At 47.1% G+C, this 22,362-nt stretch overlaps 1 protein-coding gene across 5 annotated transcripts; it reads left to right on the top strand.

The window, feature by feature from the left end:
• The first annotated feature begins 1,683 nt into the window (after nucleotides 1–1,683).
• Nucleotides 1,684–22,026, top strand: LOC144174934 (very long chain fatty acid elongase 1-like). Of its 5 annotated transcripts, XM_077703927.1 has the most exons (5): nucleotides 1,684–1,843; nucleotides 4,005–4,131; nucleotides 11,629–11,753; nucleotides 12,902–12,991; nucleotides 20,443–22,026. In XM_077703927.1, the coding sequence occupies exon 5, from the start codon at nucleotides 20,450–20,452 to the stop codon at nucleotides 21,350–21,352; it is 903 nt and encodes a 300-aa protein (XP_077560053.1). In that variant the 5' UTR covers nucleotides 1,684–1,843; nucleotides 4,005–4,131; nucleotides 11,629–11,753; nucleotides 12,902–12,991; nucleotides 20,443–20,449; the 3' UTR covers nucleotides 21,353–22,026. The 5 variants fall into 5 exon arrangements, with proteins under 5 accessions (XP_077560053.1, XP_077560052.1, XP_077560055.1 ...); XM_077703926.1 differs by lacking the exon at nucleotides 11,629–11,753; XM_077703929.1 differs by lacking the exons at nucleotides 11,629–11,753; nucleotides 12,902–12,991.
• Nucleotides 22,027–22,362: the final 336 nt, after the last annotated feature.

Raw genomic sequence — 22,362 nt, forward strand, 5'->3', positions numbered from 1 at the left:
CAGCATAATATTGTATTCATGCATTTTCAATGTTCTGCTGCTTCACGGAGCGAAAAAGGAGTTTTTTCCTATTTTCTAATCTCTTGAGCGTTTTGGTAAACCATGGTTTTTGGGAGCTGGCACGGAAACTGAGCTTAGGGATAAATTTATTATGAATTTATTATAAGTTGTTATGAACCGAGCGAAAATGAAAATTTGATTTGAATATTGTAAGAAAATGGGTTCATTCATTATTTATAGCAGCGTAGTTTCCTTTATCATACAGTCGCGTGGTCTTTTTGGCGGTTCGTTGTTTTGGAGGAGTGATTAAAATGTCGGCTTGAATTATTTGTGGTCGCTTACTTCTGGCAAGTTGAAAACAGATGTTACGCTTTCAGGACCACTGGTTAGTATTAGGTCTAATATGCTTTCAGAGACTTGGGTTACGCGGGTTGGCTTGGTGACAACTCGAGCTAGGTTGAAATTTAGACAAACATTAACAAATTCACTCGCCTCACTGTGTAGTTCTCCGCTAACAGTTAGATTAGGCCAATCAATATTCGGGAAATTAAAGTCGCCAAACAAGATAATATGGACATTAGGGTACTTTGTTGAAAGTTTATTTAGTACAGTAATAAGCTTGCCGGAGAAATCAGGATTCCTATGTGGGGGGCCTGTAGCACACGCCAATTAAAACTGATTGTGGTACAGCTTGATATTATATTCATACCATCTACAAGTCGGACGAAAGATTCACCAAAGTTGCTGGTAAGTCCTGGCTAACAGCAATGAGCACCCCTCATCCCATCCTGTCATTCCGGTCCTTACGGAAGATCGGAAAATTTGGCAAGTCAGCCAGAACTTCCTGATCATATACGTCGCTATTAGGCCATGTTTCCGTTAATAAAAACAAGTTGCTACTGGATGACGAAGGAAGATTAAGGACGATTTCGCGTTTTGAAATGAAACTGCGAATGTTGGTGAAGATTACGGAAAGAGACACCCTAGTTTGGGGCGTTGGTTCGAGATGGCTTGATGATATCGGACGACGCAGTGATTGCTAGGTTGCTTCAATCACTGTCTGTGAGGATTTATCAACGACGTAACGTTTAGAACCGTGCACAAAGGTTTAAAGCTCAACCTAAATGCTGTAGATTTTGATTTGGCGAAAGTCACTACATGTCTTCGGCATTTCGGACGGCAAGCGAAAAATCCTCGCCAACGCTATATTAAGTGTCTTTGAATTTCTTCCCTTCGAACAAGATCGACTGTTTGACCTTAAACGAGATAAATTTTACAATTGCAGGGCGGAAATGGTCAGGCGAATGGCGTCCAAGGTGGTGTGCCCGTTCTACATGGGAAGGATGTATTTCTAGTCCAAGGTTTTCAGTGATACAACGCATGACTCTTAATCGGCTAAGGATTCTTTGCGATTGGGATCAGGAATACCATAAAATATCAGGTTATTTCGGCGTGAATGGTTTTCGCTATCATCCACGCGGGATTCAAAGTTATGATAATGCTGGGTGATTTCAGCGGTAAAAGTTTTCGTGTCATCTAGTTCTCTGCGCATGCCTGAAAGCTGACAGTAATGCGTTTTTAGGTTAGTCAGACGCTTGCAGATATAGTTGATTGCTGCGTCATATGACACTCTCTTATAGTCGGTTACGTTGAAGTTAACTCTGACGGGAATGGCCAGGCTGGATCGTAGATCGAGACATCTGGCGGCGGTACGGTGAAGTGCAGATCGGTCCAGGGGTGGCGCCAGTTGTGGGAGCCATTCACAGAGTTGTTGGGGGCGGGATACGGCGTTCGTCCGGCACAAGCAGGCAGGAAAGCCCTTAGGAGCGAGCTGCCGAGAACGGTGAGTGTCTGCATAGAGAAGATGAACGGATTAGTAGCCTGTGCTTTGGCACAGCTACCGAGCCAACCATGAATGTTGATAAAAACCAAAAAGATGTTCTGGCTCCCGTACGGCCGTACGGGAGCCGCAACGTCTTTTTGCTTTCTATTAACATTCATGGCCGGTGTCATTTTGTAATTGCCCTGCGTTTTTCCGGCCAAGCCGGCTTCCGCTCAACTCTTCATTTCATACGCGAGGTGTAATTCATCGTTTTTCTTACACACAATTGAAGCGAATGAGCTATTAATTTTGCAGCACGTATTTGCAGATGATTCCCGTGCATAAATCGTCGCGGCCCCATTAAGCCTGATATCAGCATTACTTTCCATTACATGGAGCCCACGAACAAGAAACTGAACTAACTCTTCAGCTCCCGATGTGGTGAAAGAGAAGTGGGAAATCATGCAGCTTCTTGAGGGGGCCAAGAAATGGGACAGGAACTAGTTTCATCCCCTGAAAATTCGGTGGAAAAAAAAAATATGGTAAGCGTGCGCTTGTTACTCGACAAGATACGCGAAACATCAAGAGGGAACGACTCCCCCATAATCGATATTCTATTCGAGCAGCTCAAACATACCTTTTCAAATAAATAACGAAAAAGTCATTAACCTGACTTTATGGTCTTCCCGACATTCTTTTTACGTTGTGCCCTCAGGCTTATAGGTTGAACTTCAGGTTGGAAAATATGTTCACCGTTGGAAACATCAAAAGAATTTTGACAGATGACTAGGAGAGCACTGCTTCACTTTAGAATTCCAACTACGAGGACTGGTGCATCCCTATATGTTAGGCTGCTGCACACAGCTATTCAGACGTTGAGCAACTGTGAAAGCGGGAACGATGCCCAATCAGCATCAAGTTGTAACTTGTAACTAGATTACGCACCGACGATGACCCGGTCCATTCAAATGCTTGTGATAGCGGACGCGCGAGTGCACTCGTTTTGATGTACGTTTTGCGGTGTAGCAGAAACTTTTTGGTAGATAAATTTTCCTTCAGGATGACTATGGTTGCGGACGAGCGAGCAAAGAAAGCTCCAAATAGTTCGTAAGAAGTGTGGGGGGCGCCATGGGCCCCCCGAATAAATTGTCAGGCCAGGCAGGGGACAGCAACCTGCAGCCCCCGGCATGGCGTCGGAGCCCGCCCCCCTCCCCCCTGCCCTTGTCAATTCCTATCTAGCTGAACGCTGACGTGGCAATTTTAACCTCAAATGGAATTAAATAGGAACAAAGCAAGATCGCTTCCAGTTTGCATCCCCCCCCCCCCCCCACCTTCACACTTAGATAACATCTTCACTTCCTGTCTTTGCCCCAATTCAAAAATGCCCCAATTTGCAATCCGGCCCTTACCGTCTCCTCTTCATGCAACGCGGCCGTCCACCTTGAAAGGTAAATGGTAATTCAGTTGTTCGAGTGGTTCAATTCCCTTTATCGCCCGCCGGCGACAAATCGTAAACATTTGCTTTGGTTTGTAGGGTTTAACGCGCCGACGAATGCAGGCGATGAGGCGCACCGTAATGGTGGGCTCCAGATTAATTTTGACCACCTGGGGATCTTTAACGTTTGCCGAAATCTCGTACACACGGGCGGTTTTGGTTTTCTCCTTCATCAGAAAAGCGGCCGCCGCGGCAGGAAATCGAAGAAATCTGAAACAGAGAAATATAAACGAGCCGTATGCGGTACTTTGCTACCGCGGTATTGAACATTGCTAGGGTATTTGGGGGGAGAAGGGGGGGAGGGTATTGTTTTCGCACAGAACATGCGCAAAATTCCTCCCCTTTATTCCGGATTCACCGTCGCCACTGGCGTACCAGCCTCTGACATAACAGCGGCAGCTATAGGGCCTTGAAGCATCTAGGTGTATAGTGCTCCGATGGAGGCCCGCGGGACGTGACGTAGTGGCCGTCGCGAAAACCTGCCATACGGCCCTGAGTGTCTAGTTGGATAGTATCTAGTTGCGTGTTATCGCAGCGGCGGCTCTCTCAAATGTGGAGCATAAATGGCAATCGCACTTTCTCCGCCCGCATTAGCGGCCACTTATGCAATAATTTCCGCTCCCGTCCGGCTCTCGACCGCCGGCCATAGGAGTGTTTTGATCCGGAAACTTCGTTTCATTTATGCAGGGGAAAGGCGACTGAGTGGTACGTCGTGATCATCGGCGCCGAGAGCAGACTTTTCTTGACCCTTCACATTTCAATTTGCGCGGCCTGTTGGGAGCGGTGGACAAGACGGATGTGAAGAGCTCTAGAGGTAACAACGCGCTTCGAGTGTGTGTGTGCGTAGTACGCTATATGTGTGCGTGTGTGCGTGCACAAGCGTCTTCGTTGCTTTCCGCACCTTTCTTTCCGGTGCTGTAGTGGAAGTGCAAGCATCGTGAATTAGTTGAAAGTTATTTCGGAAGCGCAGTGACTCAATTTCTGAACAGCGTGCCAGGAACTCGTTTTTCTTTTATCTTATTCAGTTCTTCAGCATTCTTTCATATTTTTCCTTCCGGTCTCATCGGTCCCAAACTTCTAAGCTTCTAGCTCACCCATTTTATTCCGTAAGTTTACGTTAAGCTGCTCGATGGTGCTTATTACACGCCAGTAAAGCCTCCAACTGCTATGCGCCTAGGTACAGGGGGCATCAAAAGAAATGCGAACAACGGAGCACATAGCCTCCGACGCATGCCGCCCCGCCCGGCTACCAAGTCAGAAACTGCGCGCATGCTTATTTCTTTGAGAGCGTTTGAGAGTGTGGCCTACATTTACGGGAAAGGCTTAATCAAGAATGGGCGCCAGTTGTTTATTTTGAGGCGCATTTTCACCTGTGTCGCCACTGACCAGGATGATCGTTGAAGGGCATCGTGCAAGCTGCAATGAGCCTGCTTGGCGCTTGGCTCCCCAATGTGCGAGATAACATGACGCTCAATGGCGACAGACCATAAAAAGACGCCTTAAAGTAAATGACCGGCGTCGCTTCTTTATCAAGCATTTCCCCTTACAGTAGGCCACACTCTCAAACGCTCTGAAAGAACTACGCATGCGATGCGCGCAGTTTAGTGAAGGTGCAGCCTGACGGTGCGGCATGCGTCAGAGGCTGTGTGCTCCGTTGTTCGCATTTCTTTTAATCCCCCCTGTACATCGCTGTGTTATTAATACTCATCACCTCGGTTACCGTTCATTCGCGCATCTGTCGCTTGCGTTGCATCCAGCCCTATTTATATTTTATTGTGCATCCTGCTATTCGCGGTTGTGGCGCGTGGTCTGCTGCATAGCTCGTTCGGTATAGCGAATATGGATGGTCACATGCTCACTACCCGCGGTTCGCTGCAACCCGACCACAGCAGCACTCCGCGCTACAGCTTTCGAGCCTCCCACTTGTATCCGGCAAGCGAAGCCACCATTGTGAATTGCACTTAAGTGCCAATCATGCCTATTGACGCAGCAGCGCCGACTCCCGTCTATATTGAAAAAGAATCAACGTCGTTGCAAATTTTGCGTAATAGTATGGCCTTTCCCATACAAAAATAGTGTACGGTAACTACAGAAAATCCTTTTTATAGTTGTCTTTAGCTATTTGGCCCAATTATCTTTAGGCGTTTCTATGGCTGTCTTTAGTGATTCGTATCGACATTCCTATGGGTGTCATTAGCTTCTTCTATAACCGGTTCCACGACTGTCTTTAGCTATCGTATAGACATTCCTATGGGTGCCTTTAGCTTCGTTGATAGCCGGTTATATGATTGTCTTTAGCAATTTGTATCGGCATTTCTAGAGCCACTAAATAAGCCACGCTTAAGAGTAACGACACTGACGCATGGCGGCAGCCATTTTGGTGCCTGACGCCAGAGTGGCCAGCTTTATTGTTCCTATTGCGGCTAACATTGACGGGCGGGATTGGTCCGGGGGCCGCTTGGCAACCACGACAGCTGTGTTTACTTTTCGAAGATTTAGAAACAGCACGCCGGTGCGATAAGGTCAGGCTCGGTTACGCTAGCGTAGCTCATTTAGTGCTCTAGGTTACGCTGAGCCACTAATTAAGCCGCGTCTTTTAAGTGGCTGTAGGTTACGCTAGGCCAGTGTCTTTCTTTCCCAGCGGGAAGCGATGCAGGCGTTTTCCACCTTCACGCCGGTTGAAACAGCTTAGTACAGAGCAGCACGGCATCGCTACTCTGTCTGGGTGGTTGAAACTCACTGTCGACGTGTTATACGGCCGCACTGTGCTTCGAAAATGACGACTTATCGAAGAACGGGTGCGCGGCAACCCAGAGGCACCAAAATGTCAGCGCCTATGGGTCTTCCCGTAGTAAACAAATGTCACATGACGCAGTTCTACCAATGTCCGCTGTCGGCGGCATAGAACAATGACAGAAAAGAGTGCCGATACTCTGAAACCTCATCTAGTGGCTCTAGGCCTTCCTATGGGTGTCTTTAGCTTCTTCTATAGCCGGTTAGACGGCTGTCTTTAGCTATTTGTATTGACATTCCTATGGATGTCTTTAGCGTCTTCTACAGCCGGTTCTGTGGTTTTCTTTAAATATTCCTATCTACATTCCTATGGGTGTCTTTACCTTCTTCTATAGCCGGTTCTATGGTTGTCTTTAGCTCTTCTTTCGATGTCGAAATGGCTATAGAAGCTAAAGACACCCATAGGAATGTCAATAGGAATCGCTAAGGAGAGCCATAGAAACGTCTATTGTTAATTCGGCAAAATAGTAAAGACAGTCATAAAAAGGATTTTCAATAGCCGACCGTACGATATGTTTGCATGGGCTGCCGAAATAGAACCAGCACAACTTGAAACACAGCGACAGCACTAGCCGCTGAGAAGTTATTAGCACGCTGACATGCCGGCATATAGCCTTGCGGACCTCTAGAACTTCTCCTGAGGCACTTAGGTTGTGTGACATAGCTGCATTCTGTAATATATTCTCCGTGAACACTTCAACGATATAGCGGGAGTAAAAGGTTGCGATTGCAAACACTTCGCCAGTTTTCATTACCAAAAGGCTAAAACACGATCATTCAAGAAAAGTAAAACCAAGGGGTTCATTCATCCAATCCATTACATACAGGGCTACTGTCTACGCTACTTCGCCGCCAATAAACAGTTGTTCACATACGCCGATCTAAATACACAGCCCACGCATTCCAACACTCTGGCTCACGGTTACTCGCTCGACAGCCACACTACGGGGCGGGACACAACGCCCGGGACACAACGAACGCCCGCCGAGACCCAAATACCCACAGGTGCTGCGTCCACAGAAAAGAGAGCACTCGGAAGTCGTTCATTACGCTCAGTACTCAATGCACAAAGCACAAAGCTGCAAGTACGGTGGCAAAAATGGAAATTCCACACTCTTAATAAAACAATGATGATGGTCGCACACAATCCAATAATAAAAAAAGCGTTTTCCAAGTCCGCTCAGTTCCTTGTAAATTTTCTCAGTTCACGAAAAAATAATTATTGTCAGATCATCGCGGCCAAATCTTCACTTCTGTGTACGTTGCAATGCCCATGTGGTGCAGGGTAGTTTGGAAACGTATTCTTGAACACCAAAAAAAGTCCTGCATTTCTTGCACTGTACAGCCTCTTCAGTTCGTAAGATCACTCACCCTGGGGCTTTGCGTACGATGAAATTCCTACCACGGTATCGCAGGTATCCATTTTCGCATGACTTGAAGTTTGAATTAATTGTAACATTGTCACCGTAAACAACCAAATTTACGACAGCGAAAAGCGACACATTTGCTTGGCGTCACACCATCTACACGAATACATTGCGGTCGAATCTTCAATTCCCAGCACCAGGCAACCCGCGTACATGAGCCGGGAGACGAAATGTGGCTGACTGAGTACATCCTCGTATAAGCAGGTCCTTCGCGCTAGCAAATAGTGCGGAGATACGTGCCCATATTTCGACCTTTTTCTAACTTGTTCGCTGGTAATTATTTTTATTTGGTAAATACAACGTCGCTTAACGTTTTGTTTCCTTCATCCGAAAAAAAACTATCCGTTCTAAGTACTCAGGGAAAATTGTCTGGCACTATCATTGCTGTGCGCACGAATACTAAGACAGTGCGGAACGTCTGACCCTTCTTTTTAACGAAAGCTTTCCTTTGCACGGCCGGGCTACAGTAGCGACGCGCAGCCCGGGTCCTTCGGTCCCCATCGCCAAAAAGTGTGCCAAACAAACGACAGAAAATAAAATAGGAAGCAGGGGTGTCCCCTCTACCTTTTCATCGCTTCCCAGAATTTCCTTTCTGTGCCTCCCTCTGTCCCGCGTGGGTCGCTCTCCCCTTTCTCAATGACTAATCTCAAAGTGGGCTCCTCGAAAGAAGGAATGCGGTTGTTCACAGCTGCCACCATATTTCTGACCGTGTCGCGAGTACCGTGAGCCGCGAAAGTCCAATCTACTTCGACGCTGAGAGGGCCGTTTTCAGAGAAGCCCGTTTTTTTACTTGACCGCGGCAGCGAAGGGCCGCAGAGGAAGAATTCGCCGAACTTAAACGTCTTGCGGTGAACGTTCATTTGCAAGCTTTGCCGACGCGCAGCATCCGAAGTTTCAACCTGAATTTGAGTGTTAATCAGTAGCTGCCTTTAATTGTATTTTTCCCGTATTGTTGGTATAATAAGTAACTGGCGTTATTGAACAAATACTTTCATATAACCGGTCGATCAACCTCATCATCGTTATCCAATCTGTGTTGTAGATGTAGCTAGGTAAATCACGAGTATGAATTTCGCGTCATAAGTCATATTGAAACCAGCGGAATAGAATTTAACGGCTGCTCGAATTGAAACTTATAGGGAAACACTTTTCTATTAGCGGCTGGAGACTTGGAGCCATGTCACTATGTAGTTAGCTAAGGAAGCTTCTATGGATGCAGGCCTGTAAATTCTGCGCCAAACGCTTTCCTAGTGCCGGCTAAATGTTGCTTAATTGTCACGCGTCTAAACGTTTACATTTACATATTGTGCTGTAGCCAGCCGCAGAACCTATTATGGCTGCCTCTCTTTTGCTTTAGGGCACATTCTCTCCAATAGCTGGCAAAAGACAGCTTGATGGTTCCAAGTATGTAGACTTAGAGCTAGGCAACGGCTTATATCCAGACAAATTAGCTTTTATGGCGTTCTTTCTTTTTTTATTAAGAATTCTTCTCAATAGCTGGCAAAAAACCGCTGAATGATTTTGAGTCTGTAGAGTTAGAGCTAAACAACGGCCCATAGCCAGCCAAAATAGCTTTGATGGCTGTCTCTCTTTAGCTTTAGAACGAATTCTTTCCTATAGCTGGCAAAACACAGCTGAATGGTTTTATGTCTGTAGACTTAAAGCTAAACAATTGTCTATAGCCAGCCAAAAGAGCTTTGTCGTGGCTAGTCTATAGAACTAAAGCCATACATATATCTTTAGCTGGCTACAGTAACCTGAATGGCTATGACTCTATAGACTAAACACACTAGGATGTTCTATAATCGTCTAAAGAGAATTGTATGGTTTACATTGTTTAGTGCAGATACATAAAAACTTTAATAGCTGGCTATAGCCTAATTTATGCCCTTTTATGGGTGACCATAGGGACCCATAGGCAGCCATAGCTCACCATAGGTTTTCATATAGACACCCATTAGCCATTTTTGTATGAGTTCTATGCACCATACGATGCTGAGTGTGGTTTCAGCCGTCTATGTCCCGAATATTCAAGGGTATGGCTTTGTCGTCCTAGCGTGAATTGCACACAGAGCCCCATTGTCTGTATTTACCTTTGGATAACCGCCACTTTGCTGAGCCACGCCGTAGGAATACGTCTTAATTAATTTTTCTGATGCTGCCCGATGCTCACCGCGTCCAGTATCTCAGTGAGCAACGCCGGTAGCTATCAGCAGGCCGCGCTACATTAATCGAAGACCACGTGTTCGCGCGTAAAGTTTTGACCTCGGCACTTGAAACTTAACAAAGCATGGGGTTGGGCGAGTTGATAAATCCCCCTCAACGTTCAATGCGTAGACCACACGAAGACGAAAGAAAGAAGACAACACAATGCGCAACGTGCCACTAACTTTGCTAGGAAGAAACGTGATTCTACACACACCAAATCACACGTCATCTTACCCTATATTCCACGACACAACTGCGGAACGTGTTCGGAACGTTCAGTCATTACAAAGTATCCCCATGTCTTAAAAAGTACACTCCTTTCTCGGTTAGCGTGAGTGAGGGCATAGTCACACATATATCACTGGAACGTATTATCGCACGTGCTTCAATAATATCCTCAGTCCGCTGGCATAGTGTTTGCCGATGATGCTGCTCTTATCAAACAGTCATACAGCCATGATCACGGCAATGGGTGGCCGAAAGTTGTGTCGCTACTCACATTGTTGGCGTGCTCACGCAATCGTTCGTTGAGGCGACGCCCAGTCTGCCCAATATACTTCTTGCTACAACTAAAAGGGATGACATAGACCGTTTCTTCCTAATAAAGCTAGTTGCAAGTTGCGCATTGCCTCGCCTTCTTTCTGCCGTCTTCGTGTAGTCTGCACATTGGACGTTCACTCTGCACGTTCTTCGTTTATTTCCACACCATTTTTAACTCAAAGCAATGACCCAGTTAGAACTCGATTTGTGTGTACCCGCAAGGCTCGAAAATTAAATCAAACAAGTCTTGCGTTCGCTCCGATTTCGCTCTAGCTTTTCTTAACCGCGCATTTCTGAGAGGTGCATAGCGAACTGGCAATTCTTCACTTCTGCAGATGTCCATCAAGCATACGTGGTGCAAGCATGCGGATGGTGCAGATATGAATTGGGTAGTCCTATGACGTCTGCCTTTGCTGAGCGCTATAATAGACAGGGTGCAATTGTACGTCGAAGTGCCCGTACAGTACGTCTTTGTTTATTCTCGAATGCCACACATTGTCTTGCTGAGTCGATCTTTTTTTTTTGTCGCTTCCCGCTGATTTCACCTCCCCTTAGGAATTTTCACTAGCTTTTGAATGTCGGTGTGTGTGTCTGGAAGCTATCGGATCACCCGCCGTGGTTGCTTAGTGGCTAAGGCGTTGTGCTGCTGAGCACGAGGGCGCGGCTTCGATCCCCGGCCACGGAGGCCACTTTTCAGGTGAAGGTAAAAAGCAAAAACCCTCGTGTGTACGACATTTCGGCGCTCATTAAAGATCCCCACGTGGTCAAAATTAATCCGGAGCCCTTCACTTCGGCGCTTCTCTTGCCCTGCTTTTCGTCGGTGCGTTAAACCCTTTAATCAATTTAAAGGGGCCCTAGCACTTACCATCGACATCTAGGAATGTATTTCGGGGTAAAGTCTGGTCCCAGCAATCCCCTCCTGCCAGAATTATGGAAATCCGTTCACTATCACCGAAGCTACACGCGATGAGAAATCGCGCGTAATCGTTCCCTCTCAACTCGACCGCGGACAACGCGACTAAGGTCCCTGTATTTACAGGGTCCTTAGTCGCGTTTAAGCCGCCCCCCTCTCTCCCGGACCGGGGGCAGGCTCCCGGCCTTCGATATATCATAGGCCGGGGAGTTTTCTCCTTTTCTCCGCAACGTGGAGGGGTCTATTTCCGGTCTGGTGCCACAAAAAAGCAGGCATGGGTGCCTGCTCGCAAGCGCGCGGTCGGGCTGGTAGGTCGTTTTTGAAACAGTGTTTGTTGTCGAGTGCTCTGGTTGAAAGGGAAGTATTAGTTCATCACTCAAACTCCACGCGCACTCAAAACACAAAATAAGCGGTAAAACTGTCCCTACAGGTTCAGGCGTAGAAGAGGTTCGTACACAGCGCCGACGACGGCGGATCGTCAGAGGAAATGCTAGAAATTAGCCGCGAAGTTGACCAGTGACAGCTGATCGGACAGCCGTGGCCTCAATGACGTCGGTAAAGCCATGCCAGGGCTTTACCGACTGAAGAGTGCGGTTAAGAAGAGTGCGGTTAGTTTTTCCGTGTCTTTCACGACGATTTGCGCGTTCACCGCTTCACGTGCACGTGTAATATTTGGCTCAGGTATTTCTGGTAGTGTGAGCTAAGCGTCGCGCAGGTTTACTTGCACTGCTCAGAGTGTTGCAGGGTCCCTTTAAGCTATCGGTTCGCTAGAGTCATAGCTCACAGCAGATTGCAATGTTTGTTTTCGGAAGTAACCTAAGTTTATGCATTTGTGTAAACACTCCGCCACACCGTTTCCAAATTTGGAATAATTTTTCGTGCCTCACTTTTTCTTTAAAAAAAAAGCAGTGTCATTTTTTGATGAAGGGACTCTGCTATACTCTATCCTTTGCGTATTTGAGCACTGTGAAAAGTGTAGTTCTGTGGAGCACGAAGCGGCACTGTGTGATTTGTTTGTCTCAGCAGATACGTTTTCCGTGTCTGTTTTGCTTTCGTGGATGTCTTTTTGAAGTGGCTATGGAATACGTTAATTGCTGCAAATGAAGGAAAGCCGGCAAATATCCGCTACAGCGCTGTAATGACGTAATTCCAGCTGTCAAAGAAAGCCAAGAGCTGGAAAGAGAAAATTCTTTTGACCGAGTTTACGAGTTATGTCATGGGCACGGAGTAGTAATTCTGATTGATTGATTGTGGGTTTAACGCGCCGACGCAACGCAGGCGATGAGGCGCGCCGTAATGGAGGGCTCCGGATTAATTTTGACCACCTGGGGATCTTTATCGTGCGCCGAAATCTCGTACACACGGGCGTTTTTGCTTTTCGCCTCCATCAGAAAAGCGGCCGCCGCGGCCGGGAATCGAACCCGCGACCTCGTGCTCAGCAGCGCAACGCCTTAGCCACTGAGCCACCGCGGCGGGTTGAGTAGTAATTCTGGCCTGAGACCTTCTAATCTAAGTGCTGGATGTGTTGGCTGAATACGTTCTGCAAGCACTTAAGATTTTTGGAAAATTTGAAGAAAGTGTCGCAGGGTAACTTAACTGCTATTTTTAAATTTTTGGGACTCTCTGCAGGTCATCGCCAGAGCATAATGCATTTTTTTTCATTATGAACAGTCCAGTTGAAATCAGCAACTTGTTCTTTTCAGCCTTGATTTGGATAAAGGGTTCCTCCAATCTGACAAAGAAAAAAAAAAACATCGACAGAGCAACTAGACCACTGCAGTATTTGACAAGAGGTAAGGAACCTTCGTAACTTCCCTAGTCTGCACAAAACCATTGCTTTGTGTTTAGTTCCGGGGTCATTTGGCGTGCCTTCTTAAGGTCACGCGTGTTAATGCTTTGCCTTCTTTGTCGAGTACCCCCCGCAGCCCCAATCGCGTACAGCCTTGCATCTCCAAAGAAATGCATACGTGGTGGAGGTAACACATTTGACCATTATAACAGCGTAAATGGAGATAACTTGTAGAGCGAAATCTTCAGAAATAAAATACAGAAGTGCTAAAGTTCGAAAAATTACAGAAATAATAGTTCCAAATAACGAAAATATTAAGGCCGGTACCACGCCTGTGAAATCTGATGGAACAGCAAAGCGGACTTGGGCACGCTGGCGGCCACCTCCTGCCGGAGAGGGTCGCTCACAGCGCCACTCGCCGAGGCATGTGCGAAATCGAAGCGGAAGCATGGAAGTTATTTCACGCATATTTGAGGGGCGGAAGTGGGCCGAATGCCCCGGTGCACGAGGCGACATCGCGCACTGGACGTCCGTCGCATCGTTTCGGGAGCACATCTGGGCCCTCGGTAGGGGTCCCGAGCTGACGAACCGGCGGTGGGCGCGTACGGTCCCTCACAATCGTGCACGGCTACCCTTTGTTCGAATACGGCAGTAGTATTTCTGCGACGTCAGTAGGCTGGCTGCCCCTTTCCGCAAAAGCGGGAATGGCTCCCAACGCCACTCGCCGCGGTATGTACGTACTCAAAGTTCAACCACGTAGCTCTAATAGTTTCAGTGCATATATGGGAGTGCGGACGTGCGTGCCCTGTCGCACTCTAGCCAAGACCGCATCCTGGATGGTCGTCGAAGCGGTGGCGCCATCCATCGGCCCAGCGGAGTACCTTCGCCTGACGTGAAGTACATCGCTTTACATTGCGTGGCCCGAAACAGCTTCGCTGTTAAAATATGCCGCTTATACATCTCCTCCCAAAAAGTGACGACACAAATAAAGAAGCCCAGAAAAGAATCAGGCGAAAGGCGAATAAAAAGTCGTGAAAGCAGACCCACAATGTAACGCCATACATTTGCATGACAATGCATGCCTGGCGGAGGTAGAACATTGTAATAGTAATAATATAGTGAATGGAGGTGTTGAGCAGTGCTGAAAAGACCAAGGAATTAAAATAGTAAATATTATATAGCAAATACTAAACTAGGAGCAATAAAATATGAAGAATTAAGAAAGGAAAAATACAGTAGGAGCAACATAGAAAAAAATTAACACGTACATATGAAGTTGCAATACCAGAAATGTGCATCTAATCCATCTATGCCGAAAAACGAACACACACAATTGTGCAGAAATTCAGAAAATTATCTACTAATGCTTAGCATTCTCACGCCGCTTCTCTTGAGTGAGTTTTTACAGACAATTTTTTTGTTTTTTCTAAATCCTGTCCGCCCAATTATCTCCATTTACGCTATTATAACGATCCGAAGTGAAACATTCGCGAAGTCTGCATTGTGGAAATGCGGGGCTTTATACGGATTGCCATTTTCTGTAATTGTTTAATTTTTTTGAATTTTTTGTTGTTCGAAAATACGCTCAACCAATTATCTCCATATACGCTGTTATAACGACTACATTTGGGATTTTTAGGAAATCTGCATTATTGTGGAAGTGCAGGGCTTTGACGGTTAGCCATTTTCTTTTTTTTATACTTTTCTTATTTTTTAAGCGTTAAAAGTTTCTTTGTACCAATTATCTCCTTGTTTATGCTAATATAAAATTATAGGTGTAACTTCTAGAAACTTTGAATTATTCTTGAAATGCAGGTAGCTATACGGTTTGCCGTTATCCGTATTTTTTCTCATATTTTTGTTACTTTTGTTAATTTTTTGGCAAAATTTTGTTTGATCAATTATCTCCATTTACACTATTACAATGACTACACGTGGAACTTTCTCGAATCTGCATTATTGCGATAATGCAGGGCATTACACGGTTCGCCATTTTCCGGAATTATTTTATATTCTTATTATTTAGGTTTTCAAAATTTCTTTCGACCAATTATCTCCGTTTGCGTTATTTGATTTCATTTGAATTCATTCAAATTGATTTCATTGTCTTTTTATCTATTTGGCATCATTCCTAGCACTCGTTGTGCGATTATGCGTTTTCACTGTCACCTATTTTGTGTCACCTCACACACCTAGTTTGGTGGTGCTCAGCTTTCGCCACGCACCGTACATTTCAATCTCCTCAGCCCCATCCCGATCCACAACAAACTGATGCACAACTATTATATGACATAGCGGTTTATTCAATCAAAAGCGGTCTGGCACGGGTTGTTTGAGCGGGTCCTCCCCCGAACGAACTGGTGTATGTGCACAAACCCTATTGCGATCCCCATGAACTGGCCCATGAATTGCAGGTTCCAAGAACTGGCCCAGTTATTGACTATTGAGAACGACCAGCATTAATTTGTTTATTTTCTCTTACCCTCCCTCCCCATTCCTTTCCCCATCGTGACCAGTGGTCATCCTTTTCTATTAAAGGTTGTCTCTCTCTCTCTTTTCGCCGGGACCACATTTCAAATCAGGTGATCCTTTCCCATAGATAACGTTTCGCTTGCAAGCCTTTGCTCTCTTATCACGACACACACACACACAAATGAAAACTGCTGCTTTCGTGCTCGCCCCAATAATTGCGATAATTTTCTCTATCACATCACCGCTTTTTATCCCTCGCACCATTATTAGCATATGGTGGTGGTGGTGGTACCAGTGACTTAACTCATACCCACTCAGGGGGATTGGCCAGGAAAGGGGCACCTTGCCGAAAGAAACTTTGTAGTTTTTGTAGGGAAAAATATTCAAATATTCGAATGGATTAGCAGTAGATGGCTAGAGATATATAAGGGAATAGATTATAGACAGAAGTAAAAAAGGTAAAAAAACGGCACTGAATGAAAATTAGGAAGTAAGAATAAGGAAGAGAGAATGGGGTGCAGATGAAGTGGGCAAAGCGCGCATAGGCTTTACTGAGGAATCCAGTAGGGCCAAGTGATATCTGGCAAGGCAGACGGCCTGATTCTAGGATGGAGTTCAACGCACGTCAAGGATCTCCGTGGCAGAATCCCAGTTCTTTTGCCCCGGATGACAAAATTAGTGTAACAGACAGTGGGAGGTGTACCCGGTTGCATGTGCCTCCTAAGTACCTTCGCCTTATAGAGGAGAACCGTTGGCGGGAGAAGGAATGGTCGATCGTTTCTGGTTCATTGCAGAGTGCGCATAACGGTGATGGGGCCAGATTAGAGCGGTGCAAGTAGTAATTTCAATTTGGCACGCAACATCGAGAGCTAGTGAGGGTGACTTCGCAAGCTCGCGACTGGCTTATGCTGCGCTTCCCAGTGTACCGGAGGTGCTCGAGCTCCGAGTCTTCGTAAACAGAATCAGGGTTTTTTCGAAGTAAGCACAGTCAGCGGAAGCGAGCCAAAGTCATGAAGTTGATGGGCGGCAGAACTCCACTACTGGACCGGCCAATGCCTTTCCCGCCAGAGCATCCCCCGATTCGTTAAGCCAGATACCTGCATGTCCAGGTACCCAAACCAAACGAAGTTCACGGAGGGAGGAAGGCGATAAAGAAGCAAGAGCTCGACGTAGGAGGTATGAAGTTGAGGAAGTAAGTGCAGAACCAGAAAAGGAATCCGTGAGAATTATTCCCGGTCTTTTAGAGGAACCAAGCTTACGAAGAGCCAAGGCTGTTGCGAGAAATTCTGCGTGGAAAAAAGTAGTAACGTCAGGCAAACGCAAGAAAAAGGCCCAATCTAGACCGGGAGAAAAAATATTCACGCCAGCCTTCTCCTTCCGGACAGAGGCATCAGTTACAATAATGGCGTGGAAAGAGAACGTTCCGGTGGTCCTGTAAGAGGCCTGTTAAAAGGTATAGAGGGAGTAAGTTGGCTGCTGCTATGTCGGATCCTGAAATCGTCCTCTTTCAGCTGTGGATGCACAACGATTAATTTTGAATACCCTTTTCGTAAGTGCTGTTTTCCTTTATTTTATTTTCTTGCGTGGCGATGCCGGCCTCCCATATTTGATCTGGCAGGATTTCTTATGTTTGCACGGTATTTTTTCTGAGAAACCTCCTGTAACTATATAGCATGCCGCATTGCAGCAGGTAGTCTGTGTCCCAGTAAGCCCCCCCCCCCCCCCCCCCCCCCCCAAATGAGGTGTTGTTACAGTAGCACAAGAACAATGGGAGGATGCCCTTCTTAGATCTAGATTCGACGTAAAGGCAGTGTCGTCCAGTGTGGGAAAGATCCTGCGAGCACCAACAGGTCCTTTGCGGCCCTCTGAAGGGACGCGGACACTGCCACGTACAAGCATTTGTTTCGTCTTAACAGAGACCACGGGCCCTATTCTTGACTTCATAAATCAAGAGTGAACTGCGAATTTTCCGGGAGTCTCTGCTGATTGGCTTTCAACTTTGGTCACGTGCTTCCAATTGACAAAGCGGTTGCGAATGCTTTCGTCATTTTGATCTTATAACTGGCACCAGTTCTGAAGTTTGCCTAATTTCTCTTTACTGAAAGCCTATAATTCTTGGCCGCGATGAAAAACTAGACTAATTACAGCAAACATGCCAACGTAGGCATGTGTTTGCTGATCAACAATACAGCTTGTACGTAAAGCAGTCTCTGTGATTGGCTGAGAAGGAGTGACGTAATATAAACAGTTGGCGGGAACGCTCACGTCACATTGGCAACTTCAGCTTGCGCAAAAGTGACGTGATACGTAAAAGCTTGAAAATGGCGGTGACCGTCGCCGTTAAGTAGGGCAAAATATTTCCCCGACATTCGGCGCAGTTTCACATAACGCGCGGTTTGAAACTGTTTTCCACCGAGAGGAATAATAGTTTTGACTGTTTCCAAGTCAGCGATCACGGAGCATACGCATAATGTGCCGCATTTTATTTTCATGTTTGCCAACAAAATAAAAATTGTTTGTTTGCCGTAACAGCAACATAAGAGGGCAGTACAAGCCTCTCCATGACAGAGAACCCAATGCATGGCAATTTCCAACACTCCTCGTAGTAAGCTGGTGTTTCACATGATCGAACTCAAGAGAAAAATAACAAAGAAGACTGACATTTTAAATGCAGAGCATTTCTGAGCCTCGCCTGTTCCTGCGTCGGACGGTGTCAACAGTTTCGCGTCCGCAGCAGGTGCGCCTCTCCTTCCCTCCTCTCTCTCAACAGCAGCTGGCGCGCGCATGCGTCGTAGTCAGCCCGTTCGCTCCGTCGCGGTCTCGGCCTAACAGGTGCGTGATAGCAGCGCGGTGGGTCGTGGAAGGGCGCGCGCTGCTTGCGCATGCGCGCTCTCCCCCCCGTACTGCTCTCCGTCTACTGCGCGCGCTGCAAATATAGCGGCTAGCGGTCGCTCGTGTTTCAGTCACTGCGTTGCTCCATCCTTCCTAGGTTGACGCTCGTGCCCACGTTTACTGGTGTCTGCTACTCCAGCATCACGGAAGAAGCGATGGAAGCAACACTGCCTTCAATCAGTACTGAGGCCCCAATGCTCTGCATTTACTCGTGTTCCCCTCGCGGGAAGGCGCGGGAATTATTTTATTCACTACTGCCAGAGTCCTTCAATGCTTCCAAAAGGCATTGAAGGACTCTGCTACTGCGCTGAAGTTGAGCTGGAGGAATGAGTGAATTGGCGGTATAGGTACGCTTCGGGGTTATCAGGCGCAGCGCTTCGCTGCCCTACCGCGTCATACAACCAATAACCACGCCCGTCTTTTGCTGTGGCCCCGCCATAAACTTGTAAAAAAAGCAGCAGACGATAGCGTGGCGGTGGTGACGGCTGAGAAGGAGATAACGCAACAAAGCTTGCATTGAAGCAGACAGCTCAACTATGCTAGTAAAAGCGATTGAAAGAAATAAACAGGAGCGGTAAAGATATTGTGTGATATTCTTTTGCTCAACGTCCGCCTTTCACTGGCTTTTGGATCAACGTTACTTGATCGCTTTATGGCGTTGACGCCAAGTTTAACCTGAAGAAATGTTTCCGTTGCCAATATCGGCTGCCGTCCTAATAATTATAATGTGCCAAGTGTTTTCACAACTTTCACTTACAATATTTGATAAATTGGTTGTGATTTTTATGAATGAAATGTAAAATTACACTGTATGTTGTCATAGCTATACGTGCATCCCGTCACTAATTACTTAGTTGTGCTTACGCAAAAAAAAAACATGTCGAATTCACTGTGAACTTGTCCAGTAGAGAATAGGACCCCACAATAAAAATTTTCATCATCACTATCATTACAACTTTTCACCATACTCGGTGCGGAAATTGGCAGTGGTCGCATAAAGGGACCATGCAACACTTCAACTTTTCTTGAAATCTTAAATGCTTGCAGAAGGTAGTCATCAACACATCCAATACTTATACTAGGGGGTCGCAAAGTACCTCAGCCACAAATTACTGCTCTGTGCACATCAGATAACGTAGAAACTTACACAAAGATTTTTTCTCCCTTTTCCGTCGCTGGCGTTCTTCGACCGCTGGAAGTACATCATTACCGCGATGTAGCCGGCTTTGCTTCAGTTGTAGCAATGAACGCATTCGATAGCCACATCAAAAAATGGCTGCGCCTAAGCTCAGCTAACCTTCGATGTGCAAAGCAAAAGCTTGGCTTCGTCTGGTTGAGTCTCGGATTCGCTTGGTTAAACTTTGATGTAGCTGTGTTGCTAACCACAGCGCTCAAAGCCGTTCGGTACCGTGCAATGCTCACAGGAGGAGGCCTGCCCTCGCTTTCATTCACGGCGAACGCGGAGTTCCTCTTCGCCGGCCGCAAGACGAGTCACGTAGCCCGAGACGACCCAGTGGCGCATGCGTGGGAGGCGGATCGGTTGGTTGGCTGCCGATAAGCTGAGCGCCTGCAACAGCGGCGGTCGCCGCCACTAGTTGAGCAGAACGACGGAAAACGGGGCCTTGTGCGCAGCGTCGAAAGCGGGCCCGGCGAATCATGCGATGTGCTTCGAGGGGTGGGTTGGAGGGGGTGTGTCTGCGGTCAAAAGGTGAACTTGCGCAGCCGCGGTGACGCTGCTGCGCGAAAGTAGTGAAGCATTGCTTTAAAAGAAAGCCGCAAAGCAAGGTAGAAATGGGAGGCGTATCTGCTGCGACGAACATAGCTTTCGCAGTGCTTGGAGATGCGAAGGAAAGAGGGAATACGTTTACCGGGAGTGTTACAGAGTCCCTTTGAATAAAATTGCCAGATTAATAACGCCTAAAGCTATTCCTATAATGCCTGGCAGACGCCACAGCAAATTACTGCTACGCATGCCTTCGAGTTGCCTCTGTGTCAATGGCCAGGAAGAGTGAGTACACCGGCACGTGCATTCCCAGAATGCCGCAGTTTCTCGTAATGCCTTTTCATAAAACACCACCCTCTCATTTCCAGAACCACCATGGCGAGCTTCGTGATGAACCTCCTGGAGGAGCTCAAGGCTCATGCCGATCCGCGAACCAAAGACTGGCCTCTCGTCGGAAACCCTACCATGGTCCTGGCTCTGATCGCAGGCTACCTGTACGTGGTTAAGGTATGGGGGCCGCGGTTTATGAGGGACCGCAAAGCCTACGACCTCAAGTACGTCATCATGGCTTACAATGCCTGCATGGTGGCCCTCAACGGTTTCTTCCTGTGGAAGTTCCTCAGCCACTCGTACCTGGGTGGCGGCTACAGCTGGATCTGCCAGGGCATCGACTTCCACGACCCTAACACGGTTGCCATCGTTAGTTACGTGTGGTGGTACCTCATGGTCCGCATTCTGGACTTTGCCGACACCCTCTTCTTCCTGCTGCGCAAGAAGTACAGCCACATCTCCTTCCTGCACGTGGTCCACCACTCTCTGGTGGTCTGGAACGGCTGGCTCTTCCTTACTTTCGGGACCGATGGCCAGGGAGCCTTGGGTTTGTGCATAAATTCCTTCATCCACGTCGTCATGTACGGCTACTACTTCCTGGCCGCCCTGGGCCCCTCGGTGCAGAAGTACCTGTGGTGGAAGCGGTACATCACACGCATGCAGATCATCCAGTTCGCGTTCTTTATCTGCTTCATCAGCGTGCCGCTCTTCAAGGACTGCGGCTACCCACGCTACCTCGTCTACCTGGCCATCGCCCAGTGTTTCTTCTTCTTGGTCCTCTTCGTCAACTTTTACCTCAGCACTTACGTGAGGACCGAACGTGGTGAGGTGCACTTTTTCTGCGGGAACTACGAAGCCACGTCCACGGCCACTGTGCCTGCAAATCACGGAGAAGCAAACAGCAATGTGAATGGACACCAAAACGGCCATAACCAAAACGGCCAATGACGCGTGACGTGAAGGTCCACGAGCAGTAGAACACCAAAAAGCGCCCAACTAAAGCAGACTGTAAGAGCACACACTCGCGTACTTGAACAGGCCTATGGGCGTTGCGGGGAAGTTGATCACGTTATTTTATTTGATGATTGTTCGTGAAGAAGTGGTATTTATGTCTGCGTGCCAGTGAACCAGCAGTTTATTGTCAGGTGGAGGCACAGAGTTCAGCCTCTCGCTCTGCATTTGTGGCAGGGAGCGGCGCCTAGTCCATTGGCGGCATCGACACCTGGTAACTTTGTAACCTTCGTCAGTGCGCGAAAAGTATGACATATCCTGGCGGGTATGGAGTGGTTACGCCGCTGATAATTGGGGAAGGTCATTTTTTTTATTACACTTCTATTCTACTTCATTTAACATTTATGGTTTCGATTCCGGAGCATCCGTGCTAGGCATATCTAGTTGGTGTCATGCCATTGGTGTTAAACGTACAAATTTCGCAGCATTCTTACCAGATGTCCGAGTTCCTCCAGTGTCATGTCCTGCTGTCATCACCTGCGTTTTTGTGTGTGTATATAGCTCACCAGTGGTCTCAGTGTGACTGCGTTTCCTACAGGAATGACCGGACGTTTCTGTACATACTTTTTGCACCATTACTTCGAGGAATACACATTGTTCTTTTTCCTCTTCCCGTTGTGTGTTCCTTACTTGTCCCAAATCTATTGTGGAGAAATTTAGAGGCCCGGGATGTCATCTGCCCAATGTCATTGGCCGTCACGCAAGTCAAATGGCGCACACCTAGTTAGGAGGATTGGTCAAGTTGTTTTAGCCGTGAAAACCAATTAGGTAAGAGAAGACATGGGAGCAGGAAAAACAATTGAGTTTGTAAGTTCAAGGTATAGAAAAAAGAAAAAGGAGTGGGAAAACCATATAAACATCAACCTGATCAGAATAGTCGTAGCACGGCAGAGGAGCTGTCGCTGCAACGAAAGAGTTGATACATCCCTTGGGCACATCCCTATGGC

Source organism: Haemaphysalis longicornis, unplaced genomic scaffold (genome assembly GCF_048455015.1).
Source record: "Haemaphysalis longicornis isolate Haplotype H1 unplaced genomic scaffold, Haemaphysalis longicornis Haplotype H1 scaffold_3, whole genome shotgun sequence".
In the NCBI taxonomy this organism is placed as follows: Eukaryota; Metazoa; Arthropoda; class Arachnida; order Ixodida; family Ixodidae; genus Haemaphysalis; species Haemaphysalis longicornis.

Excerpts from the sequence above, each read along its gene's own strand:
- LOC144174934 (XM_077703924.1), top strand. The coding sequence starts at position 13,824 with ATGGTCGTCGAAGCGGTGGCGCCATCCATCGGCCCAGCGGAGTACCTT. Across the intron at positions 13,880-20,442 it reads GCGGAGTACCTTCGCCTGAC|AACCACCATGGCGAGCTTCG; the intron begins GTGAAGTACATC and ends TCTCATTTCCAG.